This window comes from Pan paniscus, chromosome 1, assembly GCF_029289425.2.
Source record: "Pan paniscus chromosome 1, NHGRI_mPanPan1-v2.0_pri, whole genome shotgun sequence".
Taxonomy (NCBI): domain Eukaryota; kingdom Metazoa; phylum Chordata; class Mammalia; order Primates; family Hominidae; genus Pan; species Pan paniscus.
The window spans coordinates 126,967,108-126,993,216 of record NC_073249.2 but is presented as its reverse complement, the minus strand read 5'-3'; the positions used below and the strand labels follow the sequence as shown (position 1 = coordinate 126,993,216).

Genomic DNA, 26,109 nt, shown 5'->3' with positions numbered 1-26,109 from the left:
ACTTGATTTTTTTCCCTTTTGGAAATGACATTTTGTTTGTTGTTTTTTACCTAGAGACCCAGATAATTTTTTCTATATTATTTTATCTGTGATCCTTTTTATCTCATTTTTGTTCTCATAGCTGTTTTATTCCTCTTCTCTGTATTTCTTACTTTACTTTTATTTGTGTCTCTCAGGTACCCTGTGATTTAGTTTTCATTTTTAGTTGATTTTATCTTTTCAGTATATTGCCTATGTTTGTTCAACTCTCATTTTACATCTTACTATTGAGTTTAAAAATTTTTTATTTGCTGTGTTCTTTTATATGTGCAATTACTTAATGATATTCATGTTGGAGTGTTGTATATTATTTGCCTCTGCTTCATATTTTCTAGAGGGTAGTATTTTCTATTGATTGAAAAGTTTTCATTTTCTGTTTTTTATAATAGCCTTGTATGGATTTTTGGTGGCTTTTCTATTCATGATTAAATGTGTAGGATCTTCTTGAATCAGCAATAACAGGTGGCTCTATAGAATGGAGGGTAGAAGGGATGTGGGTGACTTACTCAGTTTTTAGTTAAAGAGGACCCTCTTCTGTTAGCATGGTGAAGTGCAGTTTCTTTAATAAATTGTGCATGGTGGGGGTGGGATTTGGATTCTGTGATACAATCTTGTTTCTTTAGGAATCTTTTACTTTTGGCCACTTGCCTTTCTTTCCAAGGAATCCCACTCCCTTTCAAGGTGCCTCATCAACTGTTTTCATGAACTTTCCAAACATTGGTTTCTGCTTGTTTCTAAGCCTGATTCTTGGCCTTCTCATTAATTTTCAAAACTTCCAATATCCTTCCAAATAATTCCCTTTTGCTTACGTTAGCGAGTACTAGTTTGTTAGCCAGTGTTAGTTTCTGTTGATCCTAACCAAAAAACCCTAACTGAGCTATCAGTCTCTTAGTGCAAAGTTTGTGAATACGGTCATCCCTCCATATGAGGAGGGGAGTGGGAATTGGTTGTGGGACTTCCGTGGATATCCAAATCAGTGGATGCTAAAGTCCCTTACATAAAATGGCATAGCATTTGGTTATCATCCTCCACATACATCATCTCTAGATTATTTATAGTACTTAATACAATGTAATGCTGTGTAGTCATACTGTATTTTTTACTTGTATTTTTGTTGTTTTGTGGGATTTAAAAAAAAATATTTTTATTCTGAGGATAGTTGAATCCACAGGATACTGAGGGCCAGCTGTATTCACAACCCAAATCACATACAAAGCGACAAGTTCATACACAATAGGCCTATTAGAACAGGACTGTTCTCTCTTGTTTATCATTGCAGCCTTTCTAGCACAAAGCCTGGGACATTCTGGACATTTAGTATGTGTTAAATTTCTCTTACTACATTATTTCCAACAGTATTTACTGCAATCTGCAATTACCTTCCTTTTGTTTTGTAACTGTGTCCCCCACTAGAATGTAAGCTCTGTGCAGATAGTGTCTCATTTATTGATGTATCCCTGGCATCTAATAAAACACTGCCAAACACAAGCACCCAGTAAATATTTTTTGAATGACTGAACAATAACCAGTTCATAAGGCTGATAAAATTGGTATAGCTAGATGAAGTATGATTTTGAGGGACTATGAAAATCAAAGTAACCACACAATAAATTATCAGCCCTCTACTTCCATTCAAAACAAGCTCCTGGGAATTGAATTATGAAATCTATCATATTACTTTCTCTAAAGAACTTCAAGTTGGGTGTCAACTAAAAAGTTGCAGGCAAGGCGCGGTGGCTCAAACCTGTAATCCCAGCACTTTGGTAGAACTGAGTATCTCTTGAGGCCAGGTTTGAAACCAGCCTGGTCAACATAACCAGACTCTGTCTTTACAAAAGAAAAATTAAAATTAGCCAGGCATGGTGGTGTGCATTTGTAGTCCCAGATACTTGAGAGGCTGAGGCAGAAGGATCGTTTCGGAAGAGGCTGCAGGAGGCCATGATGGCACCACTGCACTCCAGCCTGGGTGACAGAGTGAGACCCTGCCTCAGAAAATAATAATAGGCCACGCATGGTGGCTCACACCTGTAATCCCAGCACTTTGGGAGGCTGGGGCGGGAACATCACCTCAGGTAAGGAGTTCAAGCCTGGCCAACACGGTGAAATTCCATCTCTACTAAAAATACAAAAAAAATTAGCCAGGCATGGTAGTGGGGACCTGTAATCCCAGCTACTCGGGAGGCTGAGGCAGGAGAATCACTTGAACCTGGGAGCTGGAAGTTGCAGTGAGCCAAGATGGCACTATTGCACTGCAGCCTGGGCAACAAGAGCAAAACTCTGTCTCAAAAAATAAATAAAAAAAGTTTCAAAATGAGAATATATGTTTCAAAACAAGTATAAGGAATATACTTATTGATTGGAAAATATAATTAGAAGTATCTATCAGGCTATAAATTGCTTTTCTTCTCCCTTCCATGGAAATTAGTTTTTTTTTCCATTTTTAGTCAGTATGAAAATACAAGGAACAGGAAATTCAATCAAATTTACTTTTTAACATTTTATTTGGAAATAATTTCAAACTTACAGAAAAGTTGCAAAAACAGTACAAAGAACTCATACATTCATTTACTCTGTTTTTCCTTTTACCCTATATATTAGTTATTTATAGCTGTGTAACAAATAACCCCAAAGCTTAGTGGCTTACACCAAGTACTTTTCATCTTACACTGTTTCTGAGTCAGGATTCCAGGAGTGGCTAAGCTAGGTGGTCCTACCTCTGGGTGTCTCATGAAGTTGTAGTCAGCCAAAGGCTTGACCAAGGTTGGAGGAGCTACTTCCAAAGTGACTCACTCCGTGGCATTTGGTAAGAGGCTACAAACAGTTCCTGGACAACTGGATCTCTCCATAGGCTGCTTGAGTGTCCTGAAAACACGGAAGCAGGCTTCCCCAGGCTCCAAGCCCCAAAATGAATGAAAAAGAGACCCGCAAAGGAAGATGCAGTGCCTTTTATGACCTAGCCTCTGAAGTCAATACTGTCACTTCTGTTTTGATCTATCAAGAGTCACTAAGCCTAGTCTACACTCAAGGGGAGGGGAATTAGAGTCCACCTCTTCCAGGGAGGAATATCATTGAATCTGTGAACATATCTTAGAACTACCATACCTAGTTTCAGTACTTTTAAACATTCGCCATTTTGCTTTGTCCCTCTCTTTTCCCCACCTACATATACATACACATACATGTTACTCCCTAACCATCTGAGAGTAGGGAGCATGCGGTGTATCCCTATCCCTTGTGTTTTTCTCTTAAGGAAAAGGATATTCTATTATACAACACGGTAGTTATCAATATCTAATTTTAACATTGTGATACTTTAAAGTCCACTTCCACTTGTGTAAATTGCCCTTTCTAGCAATCTTCCCATCGAATTTATTTTTAAACAATATAGTAAAAACGTAGAGGGCCACAAAGGGTGACATCGGTCAAGTAAGGTATTTTTTTTGGCAGGGAATAAAAAAGGTCCTGGGTCTAGGGAGGTAAACAAGCGTGAGCCAGCTGAGTTCTAGCGAGGGTCCCTGAGCACCAAAAGGACAAGACTGTTTCTGAAACACTACCTTATCTCTTAAGTTACCCATTACTTATGGAAAATGATTTTTTACTGTTCCCTTCGGTTCCTGTCTTGATTAGAACACAGCTGGAGATTGTGCTAATAGCTTAGGACGTCTGTTTCCGTGAGCAGGTAACAACTTTTTGAAACAAATTCCCTCATCTGCTGAAGAAGGGGGACAAAAACGGCCCCTATCGCCCAGAACCGTTGCGAGGATTTAGCTAGCTGGTGACGCCGGAGCACGGAGTTGTACAGGTAGCCAGCAACACCCACACGAGCCCGCGGTTACCCTGGCCGCGCGGCTACTGTAGAGCGGGCTGGCGGCGAGCGGGCGGGGCGGTATCACGCGGGAGGGGCGGGGCGCGCTCGTCGGCTGATCGCACGATTGTGACGCGCCGCCGGAGGCAGGCCGGGCCCTCAAGATGGCGGCGGGCGCCCAGAGCGGCTCGGCCCGGCAGTAGTGGTGGGACGGCACTAGCTGCTGGGGCCTGCCGCCCCGGGAGTGGCTGCAGCAGCGCCAGGAATCGAGGATGGTAAAATGACCCAGGGGAAGAAGAAGAAACGGGCCGCGAACCGCAGTATCATGCTGGCCAAGAAGATCATCATTAAGGACGGAGGCACGGTGAGCTGAGTTCCGCGCCGGCGAGCGTCCCTCGGGGCCCCCATCCGGTCTCTCCTTCAGACCCCAACACTGCCGTCTCTAGGCGTCCCGGTGCCTCCCTCCCTTCCCCCACCCTGTCCGCGCTGCCGGTGCCTCGGGGTCGCGGACCCGCATGCCGCCGCTCCGGGAATCGTCCTCCGCTGCTCGGGCTTGCGGCCTCCGGGGCCCGTCCTCTTTCTTTCCCGCACCTGCCGCCCTCTGCTCTGGCCGCCTCTGCAGGCCCTGCGGCCTCGAACCCCACGTGCGCCTCCGCCGCGGGGAGGAATGTGCGGGGCTCCCCCGGCGGCCCGCCCGCCGCGCCCCTCGTCGCCGCAGCCTCGCCTCGCCTTCGCCGCCAGGCCCCGCGGAGCCGTCGCCGCGCTTGTCAAGGGGCTGGGAACCATCCCTGCTCTCCCATATGTTGCTAACGGGGTGGCGTCTGGCGCGGGGATCCCGCTGCGGCCCCGTAGTACGTTCGCTTTCTGTTTCCACGTCTCTCTGCGTCGGTGGTCCGGCTCTGGGCTGCTTACAGTAAACCCTGACCGGAGGTGGGCTTCCCTCACTTCCCGGAGTCGGAAGCATGACGGCAGACACCTGGGGCCTACATTCGAACCTGCTAGTTTTCAAAGAAAAGTCATCACTGTGTGTCTTAAGATCAAAAGTATTAGAATCAGTCATGGCCTAAGGATCGGAGGAAGACACTTTGAAGGGAAGAAAGGTTTGCTTTTTAGAAACAGTTGTCATCACAGTAAACTTTATGCAGTGTGTAGTTAACCAGCAGGGGACGTAGGATTTTTAATTGAAAAACAAAACAAAACAAAACTGTTTTATGCTAACATTTCTCCGTTGCTACACTGTGTGGTCTTTGTTGCATCCGCTGATACCGCGTTCTGAAATAGAATGGAAAGGTGATATATATGTTTCACTTACCTGAAGTGTGCAGAAATTGTACCATTAATTCCATTTCTGTTTATATCTTATTGGAGCCGCGATCAACTGCTAGCACAGTAGTAAATGTGTAAGTAGGCCACCATTGAGGATTTGCTGAATTCAGTTGAAAAACGTGACAAAATTTTATGACATTTCAGAACACGGCCCAGTCAATATGCCAAAGTTTAGAAAACTTGAGACATATGTAATGACTTTGGAATATATTCTTAGTTTAACGTTTATTATATGTTATAGCTTTGACATTTATTGAAAAAAAGAAACAGAAATTCCTCAAGTTCTTTTTATTGAACTTGATTAATTAAAACATTACTTTGATTAGATCGGTTATGAAGAGTCATAGCTCTTTTGACCAAGTAGGTAAGAACTATATGGGGAGAAAAACACTGTTGCCTTTGTCTACCTTTAGAAAGAGACAATATTTTACATTCTTCATAAAATCTACAAAATAGTGGCAATGAAAGATTGTATTTTGTAAGACCAAGTGATATTTAAGATCAGTATTTTTTACAAAATGTAAGAATGAAACTGTGATTAAGAAACACAGCTTCCTTTTCCTTGGAAAGTTCAGTTTTATTACCTTTCTTTGGGGTTTTGTTTGATTTGCTTTACGGCAGATGCTTTCTTTCCAAATCCTGTGAGTTTTGGAAAAGATCGTTTTTAAACTTTCTTGTCCTATTATTAAGGTTGTAATTAATTCTTAGCCTGCTTTGGGACACAAAATAAAATGTTTGCACCAGCAATAGGTTTCACATAGAACAAATGAAGACTTTTCTTGAGGGCTGTGAACATGGGGGCTATTATCATTTCTCATCTTTATACACTTAATATTTCATTCTCTATTCTAAGAGTACTGGGCACTCCTTTAGGGGCTTTGTTTTGTATGTTTGGATCCCACAGGGCCTAGTATGTGAATTTTAAAGTGATAAAAACACTTCTATTTTGTACTAGCACATTCCTAGATGAATTTTTATTGTAATTTTGTTTATTCTTATACGTAATCAGAGGATATATTTCAATAAATATCAGGGGAATATTTTGCATTATTTGTATTTTAATCCATCCCAGCTTTAAATTTAAAAAGTATAACTATTGCAGTCATAGAAATGATTGTAAAATGGTAGTTGCTTATCTACCTCTCTACTTACAATAGGTCAGACTACTATTATGAACTTTTTTTTTTTTTTTTTTGAGACGGAGTCTCACTCTGTTGCCCAGGCTGGAGGAGTGCAGTGGCAGGATCTCGGCTCACTGTAACCACCGCCTCCTGGGTTCAAGTGATTCTCCTGCCTCAGCCTCCCGAGTAGCTGGGACTACAGGCACGTGCCACCATGCCTGGCTAATTTTTTATATTTTCAGTAGAGACAAAGTTTCACCATATTGGCCAGGCTGGTCTTGAACTCCTGACCTCATGATTCACCCACCTTGGCCTCCCAAAGTGCAGGGATTACAGGTGTGAGCCACCGTGCCCAGACTGAACATTTTTTAAGAAAGGGGAAAAAATTGCCATTTGATACTCTGTTGTTGTGTGTTTTTTAATTCATCGTATCATAGAATATTTCAGTGCTATTGCTATTGACCTCAGAGTTTCAGAGTTTTTATAAAGTTCCGCCAATGGGTAGATTCATTCAGTGAGACGTCTGAGGCTCTATGGTCCGTACATGACAGTCATGAACAGTATTTCACATACCTGGTCAATGGTACTGATTTGATCCCCCTTCTGATTTCTTCTTTTCAACAATGTTAATAAAATTCTTTCCCGTTGTCCTGCTAATGACATATATGTAAGCCTATTTGGCCAGTTTAAATATTTATAAACAAAACTAGTAAGAGTTGTTAATGATTTGTCTGAAAATTAGAGCAGATTAGAGCAGATTTGTAGTTTTCAACGGCTGAAGAAATAAATCCTTCTAAATGAGCCAGATTAATCGTAAGTTACTGATTTTTTTATTGAAATTGTATTTCATTGAATTGTATTTCATTCAGCTGAATGAAAAACAGGCCAGGATAAAGCTAACAAGTAGGCTACCTATGTGAGTAGACACAATTAAGATAAATTACATTAAGGTGTGTGATTCTATATTAGGCGTTTTTAATCTGGGTCTGTTCACCCTGAAGTTGTTTGCAAAATTTTCTTTTGGCTATACATGTTTCTTGGAAGAGTCCCAAAAGGTCCATACTTCCCAAAAGTTTAAGAGCAATTGTTCTGTTTGAAAACAGCATAAGTAACTAAAGAATAAGTTCCACAGATTATATTCAGTAAATATTTAATCATATACTGTATACTACTTCACTGATGAAAGTAACCATATTAGTGAATTTACTTTTAAAGCATCCATATATAGAAATAGTTTTTAGGCCAGGGGCAGTGGCTCACGCCTGTAATCCCAGCACTTTGGGAGGCCAGTGTGGGCAGATCACTTGAGGCCAGGAGTCTGAGACTAGCCTGGCCAACATGGTGAAACCCCATCTTTACCAAAATTACAAAAATGAGCTAGGTGTGGTGGTATGTACCTGTAATCCCAGCTACCGGGGAGGCCGAGGCACGAGAATCACTTGAACCTGGGAGGCCGAGATTGCAGTGAGCCTAGATCACGCCACTGCATTCCAGCCTGGGTGATGGAGTGAAACTGTCTCAAAAAAAAAAAAAAAGAAGTTTTTAGTTACAGGTTTTCATGTATGTAACATTCAGTGTAGGTATTTAAGACAGCTGAAATAAAAATACCTTCTGACATTTTCAAATACTAGAATTCTGTTTTGTTTTATTAAAGCATTACCACTTGTTTTTAAGCATTCCTGTTAGAGGCTGAGAGCTAAAGAGTTATTTACAGTATTCAAATTGAATTTTCCTTATCTTTTAAAATGCTCATCTTAAAATATGATCTTTATTGTTTTGGCCATACAATTGTGGAACTACATCTCTGACAGTGGAAAATGTATAGTTCTTTCAGAAGTTTGTGGTAAAATGACTAAAGATTTGATAGAAAGTAAGGCATATCTGAATTGCATGGTCGGAAGTACCTGAAAAAAGTAAAATTGATATATCATTTGAAAATGAAATGCATATCCCTGGATAAGCAGAGCACCAGATTTTTTTTTTCTTGGCATCCCTGATTTTAATTAAATAGGAGTCAGCAACCGTTTCAAAAGCGGGACCCAAGCTCTGACCCTTTGCACTCTTCACCTGCAAGGATGGCTGAAGTAGTGGCAGGAAAGCTCTCTGGGATGTAGGGCCTTTGTAGACCCAGAGAGCTGTTAAATAACCTTTGGTTGCTAGCATGCAAGCAATGAGAAGGGCCTGTGGTGCTTTTCTTTTTCTTTCTTTCTTTTTTTTTTTCTTTTGAGACAGAGTTTTGCTCTTGTTGCTCAGGCTGGGGTGCAATGGCATGATCTTGGCTCACAGCAACCTCTGCCTCCCTGGTTCAAGGAATTCTCCTACCTTAGCCTCCTGAATAGCTGGGATTACAGGCATGTGCCATCATGCCCAGCTAATTTTTGTATTTTTTTAGTAGAGACCGGATTTTACCATGTTGGCCAGGCTGGTCTCGAACTCTTGACCTCGGGTGATCCACCTGCCTCAGTCTTCCAAAGTGGGATTACAGGTGTGAGCCACTGCGCCTGGCCCCGTGGTGCTTTTCAAAAAGCCTAGAAACATCAGGGTGTTTATATTGTCTTTGGCAGGTGTGTGGCTGGCAGCATCATTAATTTATTAGCTCCTTACCTCCATGGTTCAGTGTTTGGTTTAGATTGGTGTGTTTGGGGATAAATTAATATGCAGTTTTTTTTTCAGATGGCTATATGCATCCAGTTCATCCTCATATAGTTAGAAGACTTGCATACCAACATAATCAGACCGTCTGCAGAAATTCTCCTACAGTTGAAATGTAACTCCTTTGCAGCTACTGAAAGTTTAAAGTTTAAGTAAAAAAATGAATAGCTTTCTTCAGGTAACATTCTGACAAGTCTGTATGATTTAAAAGTTTCAATTATAAGGAACTCTGATTGTCTTTTAGCATTATTTTAAATTGGAAGTGTGAAAGTAACAGTTGACAGTTTCAGCCAGGGTACATCAAGAAGAGATGAATATGGGTATAATATAGCTCTCAAAATTTCCAGTACTTTATAACAAAGAAATATCCCTCCCACTGCCCTGTTTTTTAAAAAATAAATAATACATTTTTTCCTTCCAGTCGTGGGAAACTTAATAGAATGGTTCAGGAGGGACAAGTATATGCAGCATACCTGTCATTTTCCATTCAAGTTTTACTTTATTTTAAAAATTTATTATTTTTTAAAATATTTCAATAGTTTTGGGGTACAGGTGGGTTTTTGGTTACATAGATGTTTTTTAGTGATGATTTCTGAGATTTTAGTGCACCTGTCACCTGACCAATGTATACTGAACCCAATATATAGTCTTTTATCCCTCTCAAGCTTCCCCCCCATCCTCAAAGTCCATTCTATTAGTCTTACGCCTTTGCGTCCTCATAGCTGAACTCTCACTTGTAAGTGAGAACATACGACATTTGGTTTTCCATTCCTGAATTACTCACTTAAAATAATGGCCTCCAATTCCATCCAAGTTTCTGCAAAAGACATTATTTCATTCCTTTTTATGGCTAAGTATTCAATGGTATATATACAGCACATTTTCTTTATCCACTTGTTGGTCATTGGGCACTTGGGTTGGTTCCATATCTTTGCAGTTGTGAATTGTGCTGCTATAAACATGCATGTACATGTGTCTTTTTCATATAATAACTTCTTTTACTTTGGGTGGGTACCCAGTAGTGGGATTGCTGGATCAAACAGTAGTTCTATTTTTAGTTCTTTAAGGAATCGCCATACTGTTTTCCATAGTGGTTGTACTAGTTTACATTCCCAACAGCAGTGTGAAAGTGTTCATTTGTCACCACATCCACACCATCTATTATTTTTTGATTTTTAAATTATGGCCATTCTTGCAGGAGTAAATGATATCTCATTGTGGTTTTAATTTGCATTTCCCTGATAATTGGTGATGTTGAGCATCTTTTCATATGTTTGTTGGCTTATTGTATGTCTTTTGAAAAATGTCTATTCATGTCTTGCCTACTTTTGATGGGATTGTTTGTTTTTTTTCTTGCTGATTTGAGTTCCTTGTAGATTCTGGGTACTAGTCCTTTGTCAGATGCACAGTTCATAAATATTTTCTCCAACTGTATGGGTTGTCTGTTTACTCTGCTGATTTTTTTTTTTTTTTTGAGATGGAATTTTGCTCTTGTTTCCCAGGCTGGAGTGCAATGGCATGATCTTGGCTCCCTGCAACCTCTGCATCTCAGGTTCAAGCCATTCTCCTGCCTCAGCCTCCCAAGTAGCTGGGATTACAGGCACACACCACCATGCCTGGCTAACTTTTTTGTATTTGTAGTAGAGACGAGTTTTCTCTATGTTGGCCAGGCTGGACTCAAACTACTGACCTTAGGTGATCCACCCGCCTTGGCCTCCCAAGATGCTGGGATTAAAGGCATGCCTAGGCGGCTCTAAGTATTTTGCTTTGTTTCTGGGTTATCTGTTGTGTTCCATTGGTCTTCATGCCTGTTTTTATACCAGTACCATGCGGTTTTGGTAACTGTAGCCTTTTGTATAATTTAAAGTCGGGTAATGTGATGCCTCCAGATTTGTTTTTTGCTTAGTCTTGCTTTGGCTATGTGGGCTCTTTTTTGGTTCCATATGAATTTTAGGATTGTTTTTTCTTGTTCTGTGAAGTATGATGCTGGTATTTTGATGGGAATTGCATTGAATCTATAGATTGTTTTGGTCAGTATAGTCATTTTCACAATGTTGATTCTTCCTTTCCATGAGCATGGGATGTGTTTCCCTTTGTGTCATTTATGATTTCTTTTAACAGTGTTTTGTACTTTTCCTTGTAAAGATCTTTCACTTCCTTGGTTAAGTGTATTCCTAGGTGTTTTGTTTTTTTTGCAGCTATTGTAAAAGGGATTGAGTTCTTGATTTGATTCTCAGCTTGGTCGTTGTTGGAATATAGCAGTGCTACTGATTTGTGTCATTGATTTTGTATCCTGAGATTTTACTGAATCGTTTATCAGATCTCGGAGCTTTTTGGATGCGTCATTAGGGTTTTCTAGGTATACAGTCATATCATTGGCAAACAGTGGCAGTTTGATTTCCTCTTTTCCAATTTGCATGCTCGTTATTCCTTTCTCTTGTCTGATTACTCTGGTTAGGACTTCTAAATTTTTTAATTACTATGGGTACAAAGTAGATACAGATATTTATCAGGTACATCTGATATTTTGATACAAGCATATGTTGATACAGGTATACAGTGTATAATAAATCAGGGATACTGGGGTATCCATTACCTCAAACTTTTATCATTTCTTTGTGTTAGGAACATGCCAATTCCACTTTTATTTTATTTTATTTTATTTTTTATTTTTTATTTTTTGAGACAGAGTCTCGCTCTGTCGCCCAGGCAACATACATAGTACAGTAGTGTACTCCAGCCTGGGTGACAGGGGGAGACTCTGTCTCAAAATAAATAAATAAATAAATAAATCTGTTCAGACTAATGTCCTAGAGTGTATTCCCAATGTTTTCTTCTAGTCATTTGTGGTTTCAGGTTTTAGATTTAAGTCTTTAATCCATTTTGATTTGATTGTTGTACATGGCAAGAGGTAGGGGTATAATTTTATTCTTCTGTATATGGATATCCACTTTTCCTAGCACCATTTAAGAGACTATCCTTTTCCCAATGTATACTTCGGTGCCGTTGTCAAAAATGAGTTGACTGTAAATGCATGGATTTATTTCTGGGTTCTCTATTGTGCTCTATTGCCTATGTATCTGTTTTTATACCAGTATTATGCTGTTTTGGTTACTATCACTTTGTAGTATAATTTGAAGTGAAGTAATGTGATGCCTCCAAGCCTCGTTTTTTTTTTTGTTTGTTTGTTTTTTTTGAGACAGAGTCTAGCTCTGTCACCTAGGCTGGAGTGCAGTGGCGCAATCTTGGCTCACTGCAACCTCTGCCTCCCTGGTTCAAGTGATTCTCCTGCCTCAGTTTCCTGAGGAACTGGGATTGCAGGTCCCACCACCACGCCTGGCTAATTTTTGTATTTTTAGTAGAGACGGGGTTTCACTTTGATGGCCAGGCTGGTCTTGAACTCCTGACCTCAGGTGATCCGCCCGCCTTGGCCTCCCAAAGTGCTGGGATTACAGGCGTGAGTCACTGTGCCCAGCCTCCAGCCTTGTTCTTTTTGCTCAGGATTGCTTTGGCTGTTCTGGCTCTTGTGGTTCCATATAAGTTTTAGGATTTAAAAGAAAAAATTCTGTGAGGAATGTCATTTGTAGTTTGATAGTAACTGCATTGAATCTGTAGATTGCTTTTGGTAGTATTAAAATTTTAACAGTATTGATTCTTCCAATTTATGAACATGAAATATCTTCCCATTTGTGTGTGTGTCCTCTTCAATTCGTGTCATCAATGTTTTATAGTCTATAGACATCTTTCACTTCTTTAAGTTTATTCTTAGGTATTTCATCTGTAGCTATTGTAAGTGGGATTATTTTCTTGGTTTCTTTTTCAGATATTTGCTGTTGGCATATAGAAATGGTACTGATTTTTGTATCCTGCAACTTCAATGAATTTGCTTCCATTCTGATAGTGTTTTGGTGGAGTATTTAGGGTTCTCTCTATATAAGGTCATGTCATCTGTAAAGAGGGACAATTTTGACTTCCTGTTTTCTAATTTGCATGCCTTTTATTTCTTACTCATGCTTAATTGCTCTAGTTGGTACTTTCCAGTACTTTGTTGAATAAGAGTGGCGAAAGTGGGCATCTTTGTCTTGTTCCAGATCTTTGAGGAAAGGCTTTCAGGTTTTCCCTGTTCAGCATGATAGCTCTGTGTCTGTCATATATGGCTTTTATCATATTGAGGTATGTTCCTTCTATACCATTTTTGAGAGTTTTTATGAAGCAGTGTTGAATTTTAGTAAATGCTTTTTCATCATTAATTGAAATGATCATTTTATTTTCCTTCATTCTTTTGAAATGATATATCACCTTGATAGATTTATGTATGTTGGACTATCCTTGCATACCTGGATGAATCCCACTTGAACATGATGAATGATTTTTTTGTTTTTAATTTTTTTGAGACGGAGTTTTGCTCTTGTTGCCCAGGCTGGAATGCAATGGCGCAATCTTGGCTCACCGCAACTTCCGCCTCCCGCGTTCAAGCGATTCTACTGCCTCAGCTTCCTGAGTAGCTGGGATTACAGGCATGCGCCACCACGCCTGGCTAATTTTGTGTTTTTAGTGGAGACGGGGTTTCTTCATGTTGGTCAGGCTGGTCTCGAACTCCTGACCTCAGGTGATCCACCCGCTTTGGCCTCCCAAAGTGCTGGAATTACAGGTGAGAGCCACTGCGCCCGGCCGATGAATGATCTTTTTTAAAACCTCCTTCCTGAAGGAGGTTTGCTAGTATTTTGTTGAGGATTTTTGCATCAACGTTCATCAGAGATATTGTCCCATAGTTTATTTTGTTTTTCTCCATGCTAGTTTTAGGTAATTTTTCTCTTAAATAAACAAAGCATTTTCCTCCTAAAGTGCAAGCATGCTTATTAGAAAAGATATGGAAAATTCAGAATAGCATAGTAAACAATGTGATATCACTTAAAATCATTACCTAATATAAATTTTATTTACATTGAGGTCAGTATTTATTGTTTTTCAGAGTTGAAATTACCCTACCTATACAATGTTATATCCTACTTTGATTTTTAAAAAATTAGCATGCTTTAAGCCCTGAGAAGTTGTGCCAAGCTTTCTGCTAGGGGCTGGGTATATGTGGTGGTGAACATGGTGGACAAAACAGGTTTAAAGCTTATCAAATTTGTGGCCAATTTTTTTTTTTTTTTCAGAGTCTCTGTCGCCCAGGCTGGGGTGCAGTGGTGGGATCTCAACTCACTGCAACCTCTGCCTCCCAGGTTCAAGCGATTCTCCTGCCTCAGCCTTTCTGAGTAGCTGGGATTACAGGCACATGCCACCATGCCCAGCTAATTTTTGTATTTTTAGTAGAGACAGGGTTTTGCCATGTTGGCAAGGCTGGTCTCGAACTCTTGACCTCAAGTGATCTGCCCACCTTGGCCTCCCAAAGTGCTGAGATTACAGGCATGAGCCACCATGCCTGGCCTCCTGTGGTCATTTTTTGACCTTATATTACTATGCTTGTTCCATTTGATACTAGTCATCATCTCCTCCTTCCTGAAACTGCTCCATTGTCATATGTGACACTGTATTCTCTTCACTCTCCTGATATTTTCTTACTGTTCCTTTTATCTTCCTCTTTTCTTTATCAAAGAAGAAAAACCTTCACTATTTTCCTGTGCCTCCTACTTAAAATGTTGGCGCTTCTTGGGGTTCTGTCTCAGCCCACTGCAGTTTTCACATTTGACACTCCTGATAATCTCATCTACTCTGGTGGTTTCAGATATCACATTTGCTGCTAATTGTTTTAATCAGTGCTCAAAGACAATACAAATGTTTCAAGTAAAGAGGGCAGTTTTGTAAATAGGACCTGAAGTAAATCTGAGCCTCGTGGGGGGAAGTGCTGGGAAGCCACCAGCTTTAACTGCTAGACAACCAAGCTAAACACTTGGAAGTTGTTCTTGATTCTCCCTTCCGCTATTTATCAAGCTCCTCCCAATTTCAAATCCTGAATCCTTAATCCGTTCCCTCCCCTCCAACATTCATACTGTGCCACTGTTTTATGCCCTCATTTCTTGTTTGAGCTGATTCAGATAGCTTCCTTTTAGATGCGCTTTGCTTCTCCATTTTATCCTTTAGGAAATCACCAGAGTGATAATACTGAAGTGAGTCTTAAGACGTCTCTGGCAGCGGTATAAACTTAATTTTGTATTTTCTTTCTCATGTATATCAAATTCCAAATCTGTTACATACTTTCCCTGGGGATTGTTCTGCTTTTGAGCCATGTTGATATCGTGTTTATATTTTTGCCACTTGCTTCATTTATGGTTTTTTTTTTTTTGGTTACATCTTTGCCAGAATAATCTTAAAACTTTCATCTGATTGTGTCAGTCTTAATATCTTTTAGTGGCTCCCCATGGCCTTCAGAATTAAATATAGACTCCTTAGCATGGAAGCTGGTCTTTGAGTACCTGTAGCTCGTCTTTCAATACACCCAACGTGCAGCCCATGCACTGGTTGTACTGAACTCGATATATGAGACCCATAATGCCGCAAGCCTTGGAAGCTTTGTACAGGCTGAGCCATCTTTTCCACCCTATACCTCCGCCTGTCTAACTCTGTTGTGTCCTTTCAGCCTTCCTCCTGGAAGTCTGATATTTCCCACCTCCCAAGCTCCCTTGGACTCTGTATGTTCCAACTGCATACTGTGCTTATGCTAATGAATTTCGTTGTTGCCTTGTCTGTCCCTCTGACTTTGAAGACAGAGGCAGTGAGTACAGATGTTTGACACAGTGCCCAGTACATATATGATCTTAATATTTGTTGACTATTACATCGTTGTTATTGTTAATAATTATAGAATGTACCGTTAACTTTTTTTAACTTTTTAAAAAATCTTGTTTTTTATAGCCTCAAGGAATAGGTTCTCCTAGTGTCTATCATGCAGTTATCGTCATCTTTTTGGAGTTTTTTGCTTGGGGACTATTGACAGCACCCACCTTGGTGGTAAGTAATCTTTTAAATTATTTAACACTGACTCCAAAATCTCTTCTTCTTCAGTTTTGGAGGAAAATGTGGGCCTTTTCTTCCCTTTGCACGGTTAATTCTCCCACCAGTATTGTTCAGTATTCACCAGTATTTTACTGGTTGTCTTTTCCAACTGTTAACTCTCCCTTACCTTTTTTTGGGAGGGGGGTGGCGTGGAGGTGTTTGAATTTGGACTTGTCACTGGGCATGTTCAAGCAGAGGCTCTGTCACTACTCTGAGTAAAATGGAAGAGATTCTTAAACCGACAGGTTTAGAAAAGATGATGTCTGTGACCTGCATGATTCGGCATAATTACTTTGAGGTTCATTTATGCAGCTGTATTTTCCAAAAACAGGTTTCTGTTCATTTGGGCTAAGTACCTAGAAGGGCTATTCTTAAATAGATCTAAGCTGATTTTACCCAAATTCTCCCAGGTTTGAAACTTTAGAAAAGACCTCCCTGCCCGACCAAACAACTCAGAAGATAGCCAGTTTTCTTACATTGGTGTAGATAAGGGGAATGGAAGGAGGGAAGGACTATCTATGGTAAATATCTATACCATCTTGAAAGGAGTAATTAGGATAAATGTACAGTTTACCAAATCCTAGAGGAATAGAGTTTTAAAGTAATATACTATGTTTTCATGAAGGTTTTTATAAAAAAGTTATTTAATAGAAAAATTATGTAAGTAGATTGAACTAGCCTAAGAACATTTACAGTACATATTTCTTGATATATTTATTGACAGCTGCGTAATTGTTACTATCTATACATAAAATATTGATGTTTAGCAGTTGCTTATGCCTGTAATCCCAGCATTTTGGGAGGCTGGGTGGGCAGATCGCTTGAGCTCTGGAGTTGAGACCAGCCTGGGCAACATGGTAAAACCTTGTCTCTACAAAAAATGCAAAAATTAGTTGTGCATGGTGGCATATGTTTGTAGTCCCAGCTACTCGGGAGGCTAAGGCAGGAGAATCACTTGAGCCCAGGAGGCAGAGGTTGTAGTGACCCGATATCGTGCCACCACACTCCAGCCTGGGCGACGGGAGTGAAACCTTGTCTCAAAAAAAAAACAAAAAACAAAAAACAAACAGAAAAAAACAGCCGGGCGCGGTGGCTCACACCTGTAATCCCAGTACTTTGGGAGGCCAAGGTGGGTGGATCACGAGGTCAAGAGATTGAGACCATCCCGACCAACATGGTGAAACCCCGTCTCTACTAAAAATACAAAAATTAGCTGTGCGTGGTGGTACGCACCTGTAATCCCAGCTACTTGGGAGGCTGAGGCAGGAGAATCTCTTGAACCTGGGAAGTGGAGGTTGCAGTGAGCCGAGATTGCACCACTGCCCTCCAGCCTGGATACAGGGTGAGACTCTGTCTCAAAAATAAAAAGTCATTTTGAATATATAGAGCATGTTCATGAGTATTGCTATAAAAAAAAATCAGAGGGTTTTTTTTTTTTTTTAGTTTACTGATTTCAGATAGAAATCTTTAAAAAATTAATTTACACATTTCCTGGCTTCATAATCCAAGTACAACGATTGGGAACTTCCTCAGATGATGCAAGTTGATTATGACATTCATAACTTCATTGAATTGTAATAACCTGTTTTTGTCAAGGGTTACTGAAGTGCTGTAATAACTTTTTGGGCTCATGACTTTACATTAGCTTTCCTAATGCGCCAACGTGCTTTTTATAATCTGTCAGTTTAACATACAAATCTGTCTGGTAGACCATCACTCCTACCATTTAAAGTACTTGAGCTTTGTAATAGTAAACAGCCCACGTGTATTTATATTATGATGGATCTAGGCACAGTCCTTTAATGTATTCAAAGTGGACTATGTTAAGCACAGTTCTAATGTATTCCACTTTGAATACATTATCATTTTTCATCCTTACAACCACCTTATCAGTGAGATATTAGCCTCATAATACAGATGAGGAAACCGGAGCTTAGAAAAGTTAAGCAATTTGATTGACAGTAAGCTGCAGTGTTGGTATTTGCACCCAGGCTTCCTTGACTCCTTCAGTGCTCAGTCTTTTGGGGAATGCAGGTAGTAACTTGTTTGTACCCATGTTTTAGATAGTTGAGGTTATCAGGCAGCCCAACCACTAGCTAAGTAGGGTGATCAAAATGTGGATGAGCTGTTAGCAAGCTGTGAAAAAAAGCATTTTGTGATGTTTCCATAATTTGTTATCAGTATTTCAAGTGTGTATAGCTATTTTTAAAATTTGCTTCTTGTTTAAATTTTTTTAGGTATGTCATCTTTCGTGTTATTTTGGTACATTTTTTTCCTAGTTGGACAAAGGGAGGCTATCTTTTTTAAGAACAAGGAAGGAGTCCCCTTAATTAGAAAGGCTTGTTTATTCATTTTTCATAGACTAATGTGCTTAATATATTCCTTTTTTTTTTTTTTTGAGACGGAGTCTCGCTCTGTCTGTCGCCAGGCTGGAGTGCAGAGGCACGATCTTGGCTCACTGCATCCCCCACCTCCCAGGTTCAAGTGATTTTCCTGCCTCAGCCTCCCAAGTAGCTGGGACTACAGGCACATGCCACCATGCCCAGCTAATTTTTGTACTTTTAGTAGAGATGGGGTTTCACCATGTTGACCAGAATGGTCTCAATCTCTTAACCTCGTGATCCGCCCGCCTTGGCCTCCCAAAGTGCTGGGATTACAGGTGTGAGCCACTGTGCCTGGCCAATATATTCTTATTATCTTTAATTTTTGTTTTCTTTTTCTTTTTTTTTTTATTTTGTTTGTTTATGTATTTTGAGATGGAGTCTCACTCTGTTGCCCAGGCTGGAGTGCAGTGGTGCAACCTTGGCTCACTGCAACCTCCACCTCCCAGGTTCAAGCAATTCTCCTGCCTCAGCCTCCCGAGTAGCTGGGACTATAGGCACGTGCCAACATACCAGGCTAATTTTTGTATTTTTAATAGAGACGGGGTTTCACCACATTGGCCAGGCTGGTCTTGAACTCCTGACCTCAGGTGATCCGCCTGCCTCGGCCTCCCAAAGTGTTGGGATTATAGGCATAAGCCACCATGCCCAGCCTGGCATATCTACTTTTTAGAAGTGACCCTGTTATATATTCAGTATATGTCACTAATTAAGAACAATATATTAATTCAATATGGGCTTTTTAGAAAGGTTTTACTCATTTCAAGGCTTTTTGCTTACAAATTTTGTTTTTTTGTTGTTGGCTTTGTTGGCAGTCTTTGTTTTGGGCCCCAGTACTCCTCCCACTCCTCCCCAGCATTGTGTGTGAGAGGTGTGTAAAGAGGTGGGTTTCTGGGTAAAAGAAGGCTCTCCTCTTAAAAGTCTGTTAATCTTTAAACATTTCATTTCTGTTTTATGTGTTTTGAAACTGATTATAAATGGTGCATGCCACAAGAGTCAAAGTTTTTAACATTCATTTGAAAAGGAAAATGAGGATGAAGACATAATTTAATTTATATTTTAAGTCAGTATCTTTCATTTCCCTGTCCCTCCCTCAACAATTACATCATAGTTTGTTTCAGCATTTCAGATTTCAAAGATATTCTTTGAAGTATTTTTTTAATCAGATAACCAGTTTTAGACATATTAATTTTGAATGTCTGGTTTGGGATTTATGATAGCCTTAATTTCTTAATTTTTAAAACTAATGTGACATTTTAAGACCAAAAAAACTGTGTGTTGCAATTATCTTTCACTTTTAAGCCCTCATAGAACAGTCAAAAAACAAAAGCTGTGTTTTGTGGAAGATCTGCCCAGGGGAAGATGGTGAGCCTCTACCAACAAGGGGATTTAGCTAAAAAGAAGGATTTTGTACTGACAAATATTTTTAAAGATTGAAGTCTAACACTTTTGAGAGGTTATGAATATATGGTTGGTCATAGTAGATAGTTCAATCAGAATCAGTGATTATTGCTTGATTATGTAACATATTAGCTAAGTGATGAGAATAACAGTAGGTATAAGGATCTGTAATGCCAAGGAGTGGATTTACTGTTTTTTTTTTTCTTTCCTTTTTTTTTTTTTCATTGAGACGGAGTCTTAATCTGGCATCCAGGTTGGAGTGCAGTGGCGTGATCTCGGCTCACTGCAACCTCCACCGCCAAGGTTCAAGAGATTCTCCTGCCTCAGCCTCCCCAGTAGCTGGAATTACAGGTGCATGTCACCACGGCCAGCTAATTTTTTTTTTATTATTTTTTTTGAGACAGAGTTTCACTCTGTCGTCTAGGCTGGAATGCAGTGGCACTATCTCGGCTCACTGCAACCTTCGCCTCCCAGGTTCAAGCAGTTCTCTGCCTCAGCCTCCCAAGTATGTGGGATTACAGGCACCTGCCACCATGCCTGGCTAATTTTTTTATTTCTAGTAGAGGCGGGGTTTTACCATCTTGGTCAGGCTGGTCTTGAACTCCTTACCTTGTGATCCACCCACCTAAGCCTCCCAAAGTGCTGGGATTACAGGCGTCAGCCACCGCCCCTGGCCAATTTTTTATATTTTTAGTAGAGATGGGGTTTCACCATGTTGGCCAGGGTGATCTCAAACTCCTGACCTCAAATGATCCTCCCGCCTTGGCCTCCCAAAGTGCTGGGATTACAGGCGTGAGCCACTGTTCCTGGCCGGTTTTACCCTTTTGACAGACCTATGGCTCTGGAAATAATAGGCCAGTGTTTGATGGTTCAAGCTCCTAGGTACACAGTCCATGTTACGGAACACTCAAAATCCACTAGCATCTCTTCTACCGAGATGGTTTCGTGTCCTTGGCTACAGAAACAGCCCCAAAGCGTTTAACATTTTAAGGATTATTTACTTTCAACATTTTTAAAGTTAAAAAAAAGTTAAGATCCATAAAATTTTTTGGAAAAATGTTACATTTTCTCTGTTCACCTCTAAAGACCAGTGCTAAAGGATCCTGACATCAAAAATCTTTACAACATTCGAATTACTTGTTATATTTGTCTGTTAAAATTTTGTTAGAAATTGTATGGCCCCAAAGGAGAAATTGCTTTGGAGAAAAAAGTTAGGTAGCAGAGGAACAGTTTGGAAGGGTTGGGGGTTGGCCAGATAAAGAAAGGGAAGAAACATTCAAAATTGAAAGGATGCCGTGTATAAAATACGAATATTGGAAAGCATAGAATATTTCAGAAACAGTGAAGAGAACAGATTGATTGGAATGGAATACAGCTTGGCAAAGTGAATCATTAGTGATAAGATCTAGCATAGTATAAAACTTCTTATAGACGTTCATAATGTTTTTCATTCTTTCTAACACCAAACCTGTTCTTCATACCTAGAAAGATTTGGCTTGCAGTAGGCCCTATGTGATTATTGAAAGAAAAGCATAATACATTTGAGTCCCGTAAAAAGTTTTGAGATACTAGTTTAAGGAGTTTAAATCTTATCCTTTAGCACAAGGACTGGGAAAATATGGCTAGAGGACTAGATCTTTTTTGCAATTTTTTTTTTTTTTGTAGTTGCTTCTGGCAACTTTCTCTTTGTGTGTGTGTGTGTGTTTATATTCCTTTTCACAAGTATGTTGAATTGAACTTTTTCCTAATTATCACTTAGCTACTTAGTTAATGCATGCAGTAGAACTCTAAAAAGAACTTCTAGGAGTTTCTCAAAGACCTCCCAGTAATTCTTTTCAATTAGAGAGGGCATGCCATTTTTCCTTTTTTATTTTTAAATAATATTTTATTTTTTATTTTTGTGGGTACATAGGTGTATATATTTATGGGGTACATGAAATATTTTGATACAGGCATACAGTATGTAATAATTACGTCAGGGTAAATGGGGTATCCATCATTTCAAGCATTTATCCTTTCTTTGTGTTATAAACAATCCAATTTTAGGTTTTGTTTTGTTTTGTTTTTTGTTTTTTTGAGACAGAGTCTTGCTCTGTCACCAGGCTGGAGTGCAGTGGCGCGATCTCAGCTTACTGCAATCTCTGCTTCCTGGATTCAAGCGATTCTCCTGCCTCAGCCTCCCAAGTAGCTGGGACTACAGGCACCTGCCACCACACCCAGCTAATTTTTGTATTTTTAGTAGAGATGGGGTTTCACCGTATTGGCCAGGATGGTCTCAATCTCTTGACCTCGTGATCTGCCCGCCTCAGCCTCCCAAGGTGCTGGGATTACAGGCGTGAGCCACCACGCCCGGCCAAATTTTAGTTATTTTCAAATGTAGAATAAATGATGGCTGTAGTCAACCTGTTGTGCCTATCAAGTACTAGATCTTATTTATTCTATTTTTTTTTTGCCCACTAACCATCCTCTCCCCCACAACCCTTCCCGGCCTCTGGTAACCATCATTCTGCTCTGTCTCCATGAGTTCAGTTGTTGTAATTTTTAGCTCTCACAAATAATTGAGAACATGTGAAGTTTCTCTTTTTGTGCCTGGCTTATTTCACTTAACATAATGACCTCCAGTTCCATCCATGTTGTTGCAAATGACAGGATCTCATTCTTTTTCTGTGTGTATAAATACATTTTCTTTATCCTTTCATTCATCTGTTGATGGACACTTAGGTTGCTTCCAAATCTTAGCTATTAAGAATAGTGCTGCATACAAAAATTAGCCAGGCATGGTGGTGCACACCGTAATCCCAGCTACTCAGGAGGCTGAGGCAGGAGAATTGCTTGAACCCGGGAGGCGGAGGTTGCAGTGAGCCAAGATTGCACCATCGCACTCCAGCCTGGGCGACAAGAGCCCAACTCCGTCTCAAACAAACAAAAAAAGGAATAGTGCTGCAGTAAATGTAGGAGTACAGCTATCTCTTCAATATACTGATTTCCTTTTTTTGGAGGGGTATATACCTAGTAGTGAGATTGCTGGATCATATGGTAGCTCCATTTTTAGGTTTTTTGAGGAGCCTTCCAACTGTTTTCCTTAGTGATTGTACTAATTTACATTCCCACCAACAGTGTATGAGTGTTCCCTTTTCTCCACATCCTTGCCTATCTTTTGGATAAAAGCTGTTTTTAACTGGGGTGAGATGATATTTCACTGTAGTTTTGATTTGCATTTCTCCGATGATCAGTGATGGTTGAGCATTTTTTCGTATACCTATTGGTCACTTTGAGAAATGTCTATTCAGATCTTTTGCCCGTTTTTTAAAAATCAGATTATTAGATTCTTTTCTTACAGAATTGTTTGAGCCCCTTATACATTTTTGTTATTAATCCCTTGTCAGATGGATAGTTTTCAGATATTTTCTCCTATTCTGTGGGTTGTCTCTTCACTTTGTTGTTTGCTTTGCTGTGCAGCTTTAAACTTGATGTGATCTCATTTGTCCATTCTCACTTTGGCTTTGGCTGCCTGTGCTTGTGGAGTATTATCAAGAAATCTTTGCCCAGTCCAGTGTCCTGGAGATCACATACTATTTTTATAAATAAAATTTTATTGGAACACAGTCAAACCCATTCATTTACATACAGTCTGCGACTGGTTTTTTTTTCCTTTTTCTTTCTTTTTTTTTTTTTTTAAGACAGGGTATTACTCTGTTGCTGAGGATGGAGTGCGGTGGCACGATCTCAGCTCACTGCAACCTCCGCCCTCCGGGTTTAAGCGATTCTTCTGCCTCAGCCTCCTGAGTAGCTTGGATTGCAGGCGCCTGCCGCCACGCCTGGCTAATTTTTGTATTTTTAGTAGAGATGAGGTTTCGACATGTTGGCCAGGCTGGTCTTGAACTCCCACCTCAGGTGATCCATCCGCCTCTTCCTCCCAAAGTGTTGGGATTACAGGTGTGAGCCACCACACCTGGCCTCTAAATTGATTTTTACTTACAATGAGCACATTTTTGTTAAATTTCTCGCTATTGGCAGGAGAAGAATAACTGAAGAAAGGGGAGCAATTCTGATCCTTCTAAAGGTTCTTCTTGCAACATGTCAGAAAGTATATTTAGCATAATGTTTCTTCTTAAAGGGAAGACCTTCCCTACCTTTCTTATTACCCACATTCCCATTCTCTGTTGTTATTACTGAGCGATAGCATTGGATAATAGAAGCATTAGTTTCTAAGTCAAACAGGAACTCAGTTGCCTCATCTGTAAAGTGATAATATTATCTAATTCACAGTGTTGGGATTAAACAAGAGTACATATAGGCTGTAAAAATGGTAGCTGCTGTTTATTTTTCCAATTGCCTGGAATTGCCTTTTCATTTGATGCATTCCAGCGGTTCCCTTGCTGCCCACTGCAAAAAATTGATACCACATGATTTGAGAACAAGCCTTGGAAAGGATAGAATAACTTGTTATACATTTTCATAGGTTGGGATTTTTTTTCTTTATAGAATCTTTCTAGATCTACTTCGTGGCAATTAAAAATTACTTATTAATTTTCCCAATCTCCTATCCTAGATAATATATCCATCTGAAAGAGAATTATAAGTCAGTTATTTTGGGGAAGCAGCATAGCATAGTGAGTAAAAACATAGGCTTTCAAGTCTGATCTCTTAGGTTCAGTTTCAGCTTTGCCATTTACTTACTGACTGTAATCTTAGACAAGATGTTTAACCTCTGCATATCAGTTTTCTGATAGGGCTGTTATGAGGGATTAAATGAGATAATATATGTAAAGTGCCCAATGTAGTGCCTTGTGACATAGTAAGTACCATATAAATATTTGGTTATTAATGGTCATATGCATGTCATGCAAATCTGAATATGTAAAATAAATCAGATTGTAGTATGAATGGATGTTCAAAAAGGTAAATGTAGAAATTTTATTAAGACTGAAATATAGCATGTGATTTTTATTTTGGTTTTTGTTCTTTAGGTATTACATGAAACCTTTCCTAAACATACATTTCTGATGAACGGCTTAATTCAAGGAGTAAAGGTAGGATCAGTCATACATATATATGTGTATATATACATACATACACATACACGCACACGGATGAACATACATAAATACATATGTAACTATGCGAATATATGTTTGTTTACTGATTAATAATTTTTATAATTAGATGGAGTATATTTTGAGAGATAATACTTTCTAGACTTGAGTTTTAAATATGATCTAACTACAATATAGCCAATCATGCATAATAATAAACCACATCATAACAGATTCCCTGTTTTTATGTTGGCATTTTAATTCCAGAGATCTCAATGATTTTGTAAGACTACAGATTGAAGAGGAAAAAACTATACTAAAAAACCCCCATCAATATAAAACTGTATCAGTAGGGTAAAGAGTTGGTTATTATATGAATTCTTTGCTCTTTCTTTTTCGTGTTTTTTTTTTTTTTTTTTTGAGGCAGAGTCTTGCACTGTCACCCAGGCTGGAGTGCAAGTGGCATGATCTCAGCTCACTGCTGAGAACCTCTGCCTCCCAGGTTCAAGCGATTCTTCTGCCTCAGCCTCCTAAGTAGCTGGGACCACAGACGTGTGCCACCACACCCGGCTAATTTTTTGTATTTTTAGTAGAGACAGGGTTTTGCCATGTTGGCCAGGCTGGTCTTGAACTCCTGACCTAAGTGATCTGCCCTCGACCTCCCAAAGTGTTGAGATTATTGGTGCAAGTACTGTGCCCAGCTCAAATTCTTTACTCTTGATTCAGTTTGACAAACAAGTTTTCGAAATAGGTAATTAGCCTGTTTTATATATATATAAATATATATATATGTTTTATGTTTTATATATATATATATACACACACACACACATACATATACACACACACACAAACAGGTAATTAGCATATGGAATTGCTATTGTGGATTTATTGTGATTGAGAATTTATTAGAGCAGTTCATATTTAATACCTACCTGGAGCCCTACAGATGATTCTAAACTATCTTGGGAAATTTTAAATTTATATATAGATAAGCAATTGTTTATTTAAAAGTTTGTGATATATTTACTTTAGAAACAAAGTTGTTGAAAATTTTTCTATAGGAGTAAAATGATTTATTTTTGGTTCATGCTCATAGATGTGTGGTATTCATTTTTTTCATTTAATTTTTTTAGGGTTTGTTGTCATTCCTTAGTGCCCCGCTTATTGGTGCTCTTTCTGATGTTTGGGGCCGAAAATCCTTCTTGCTGCTAACGGTGTTTTTCACATGTGCCCCAATTCCTTTAATGAAGATCAGCCCATGGTATGTGCACATTTAGATTATAGCAACTAAATATCACTTTCAGCTATTGTTTTCTTAATGTTCCTTTATTTCTTTCACTTGTGCCATC

General features: G+C 39.4%; 2 protein-coding genes across 3 annotated transcripts in view; both read left to right on the top strand.

Moving 5' to 3' along the window:
• SLC35A3 (solute carrier family 35 member A3) overlaps nt 1-5,437 on the top strand; it is a 76,854-nt gene extending 71,417 nt beyond the window's left edge. Inside the window, exon 8 of the mRNA XM_063599828.1 lies at nt 3,719-5,437. Within this exon, the coding sequence (XP_063455898.1) occupies nt 3,719-3,722 (4 nt within the window). The 3' untranslated portion in view covers nt 3,723-5,437. The remainder of the gene's footprint in view (nt 1-3,718) is intronic.
• The window catches only part of MFSD14A (major facilitator superfamily domain containing 14A), a 44,927-nt gene continuing 22,791 nt past the window's right edge, over nt 3,974-26,109 (top strand). Inside the window, exons 1-4 of one of the 2 annotated variants that reach the window (XM_003808469.6) lie at nt 3,974-4,208; nt 15,799-15,894; nt 24,692-24,754; nt 25,894-26,021. In XM_003808469.6, the coding sequence (XP_003808517.1) occupies nt 4,125-4,208; nt 15,799-15,894; nt 24,692-24,754; nt 25,894-26,021 (371 nt within the window). In that variant the 5' untranslated portion in view covers nt 3,974-4,124. Of the gene's footprint in view, nt 4,209-8,963; nt 9,122-15,798; nt 15,895-24,691; nt 24,755-25,893; nt 26,022-26,109 lie in introns of those variants that run through there. The other variant, XM_034931929.3, reaches the window with a different exon arrangement.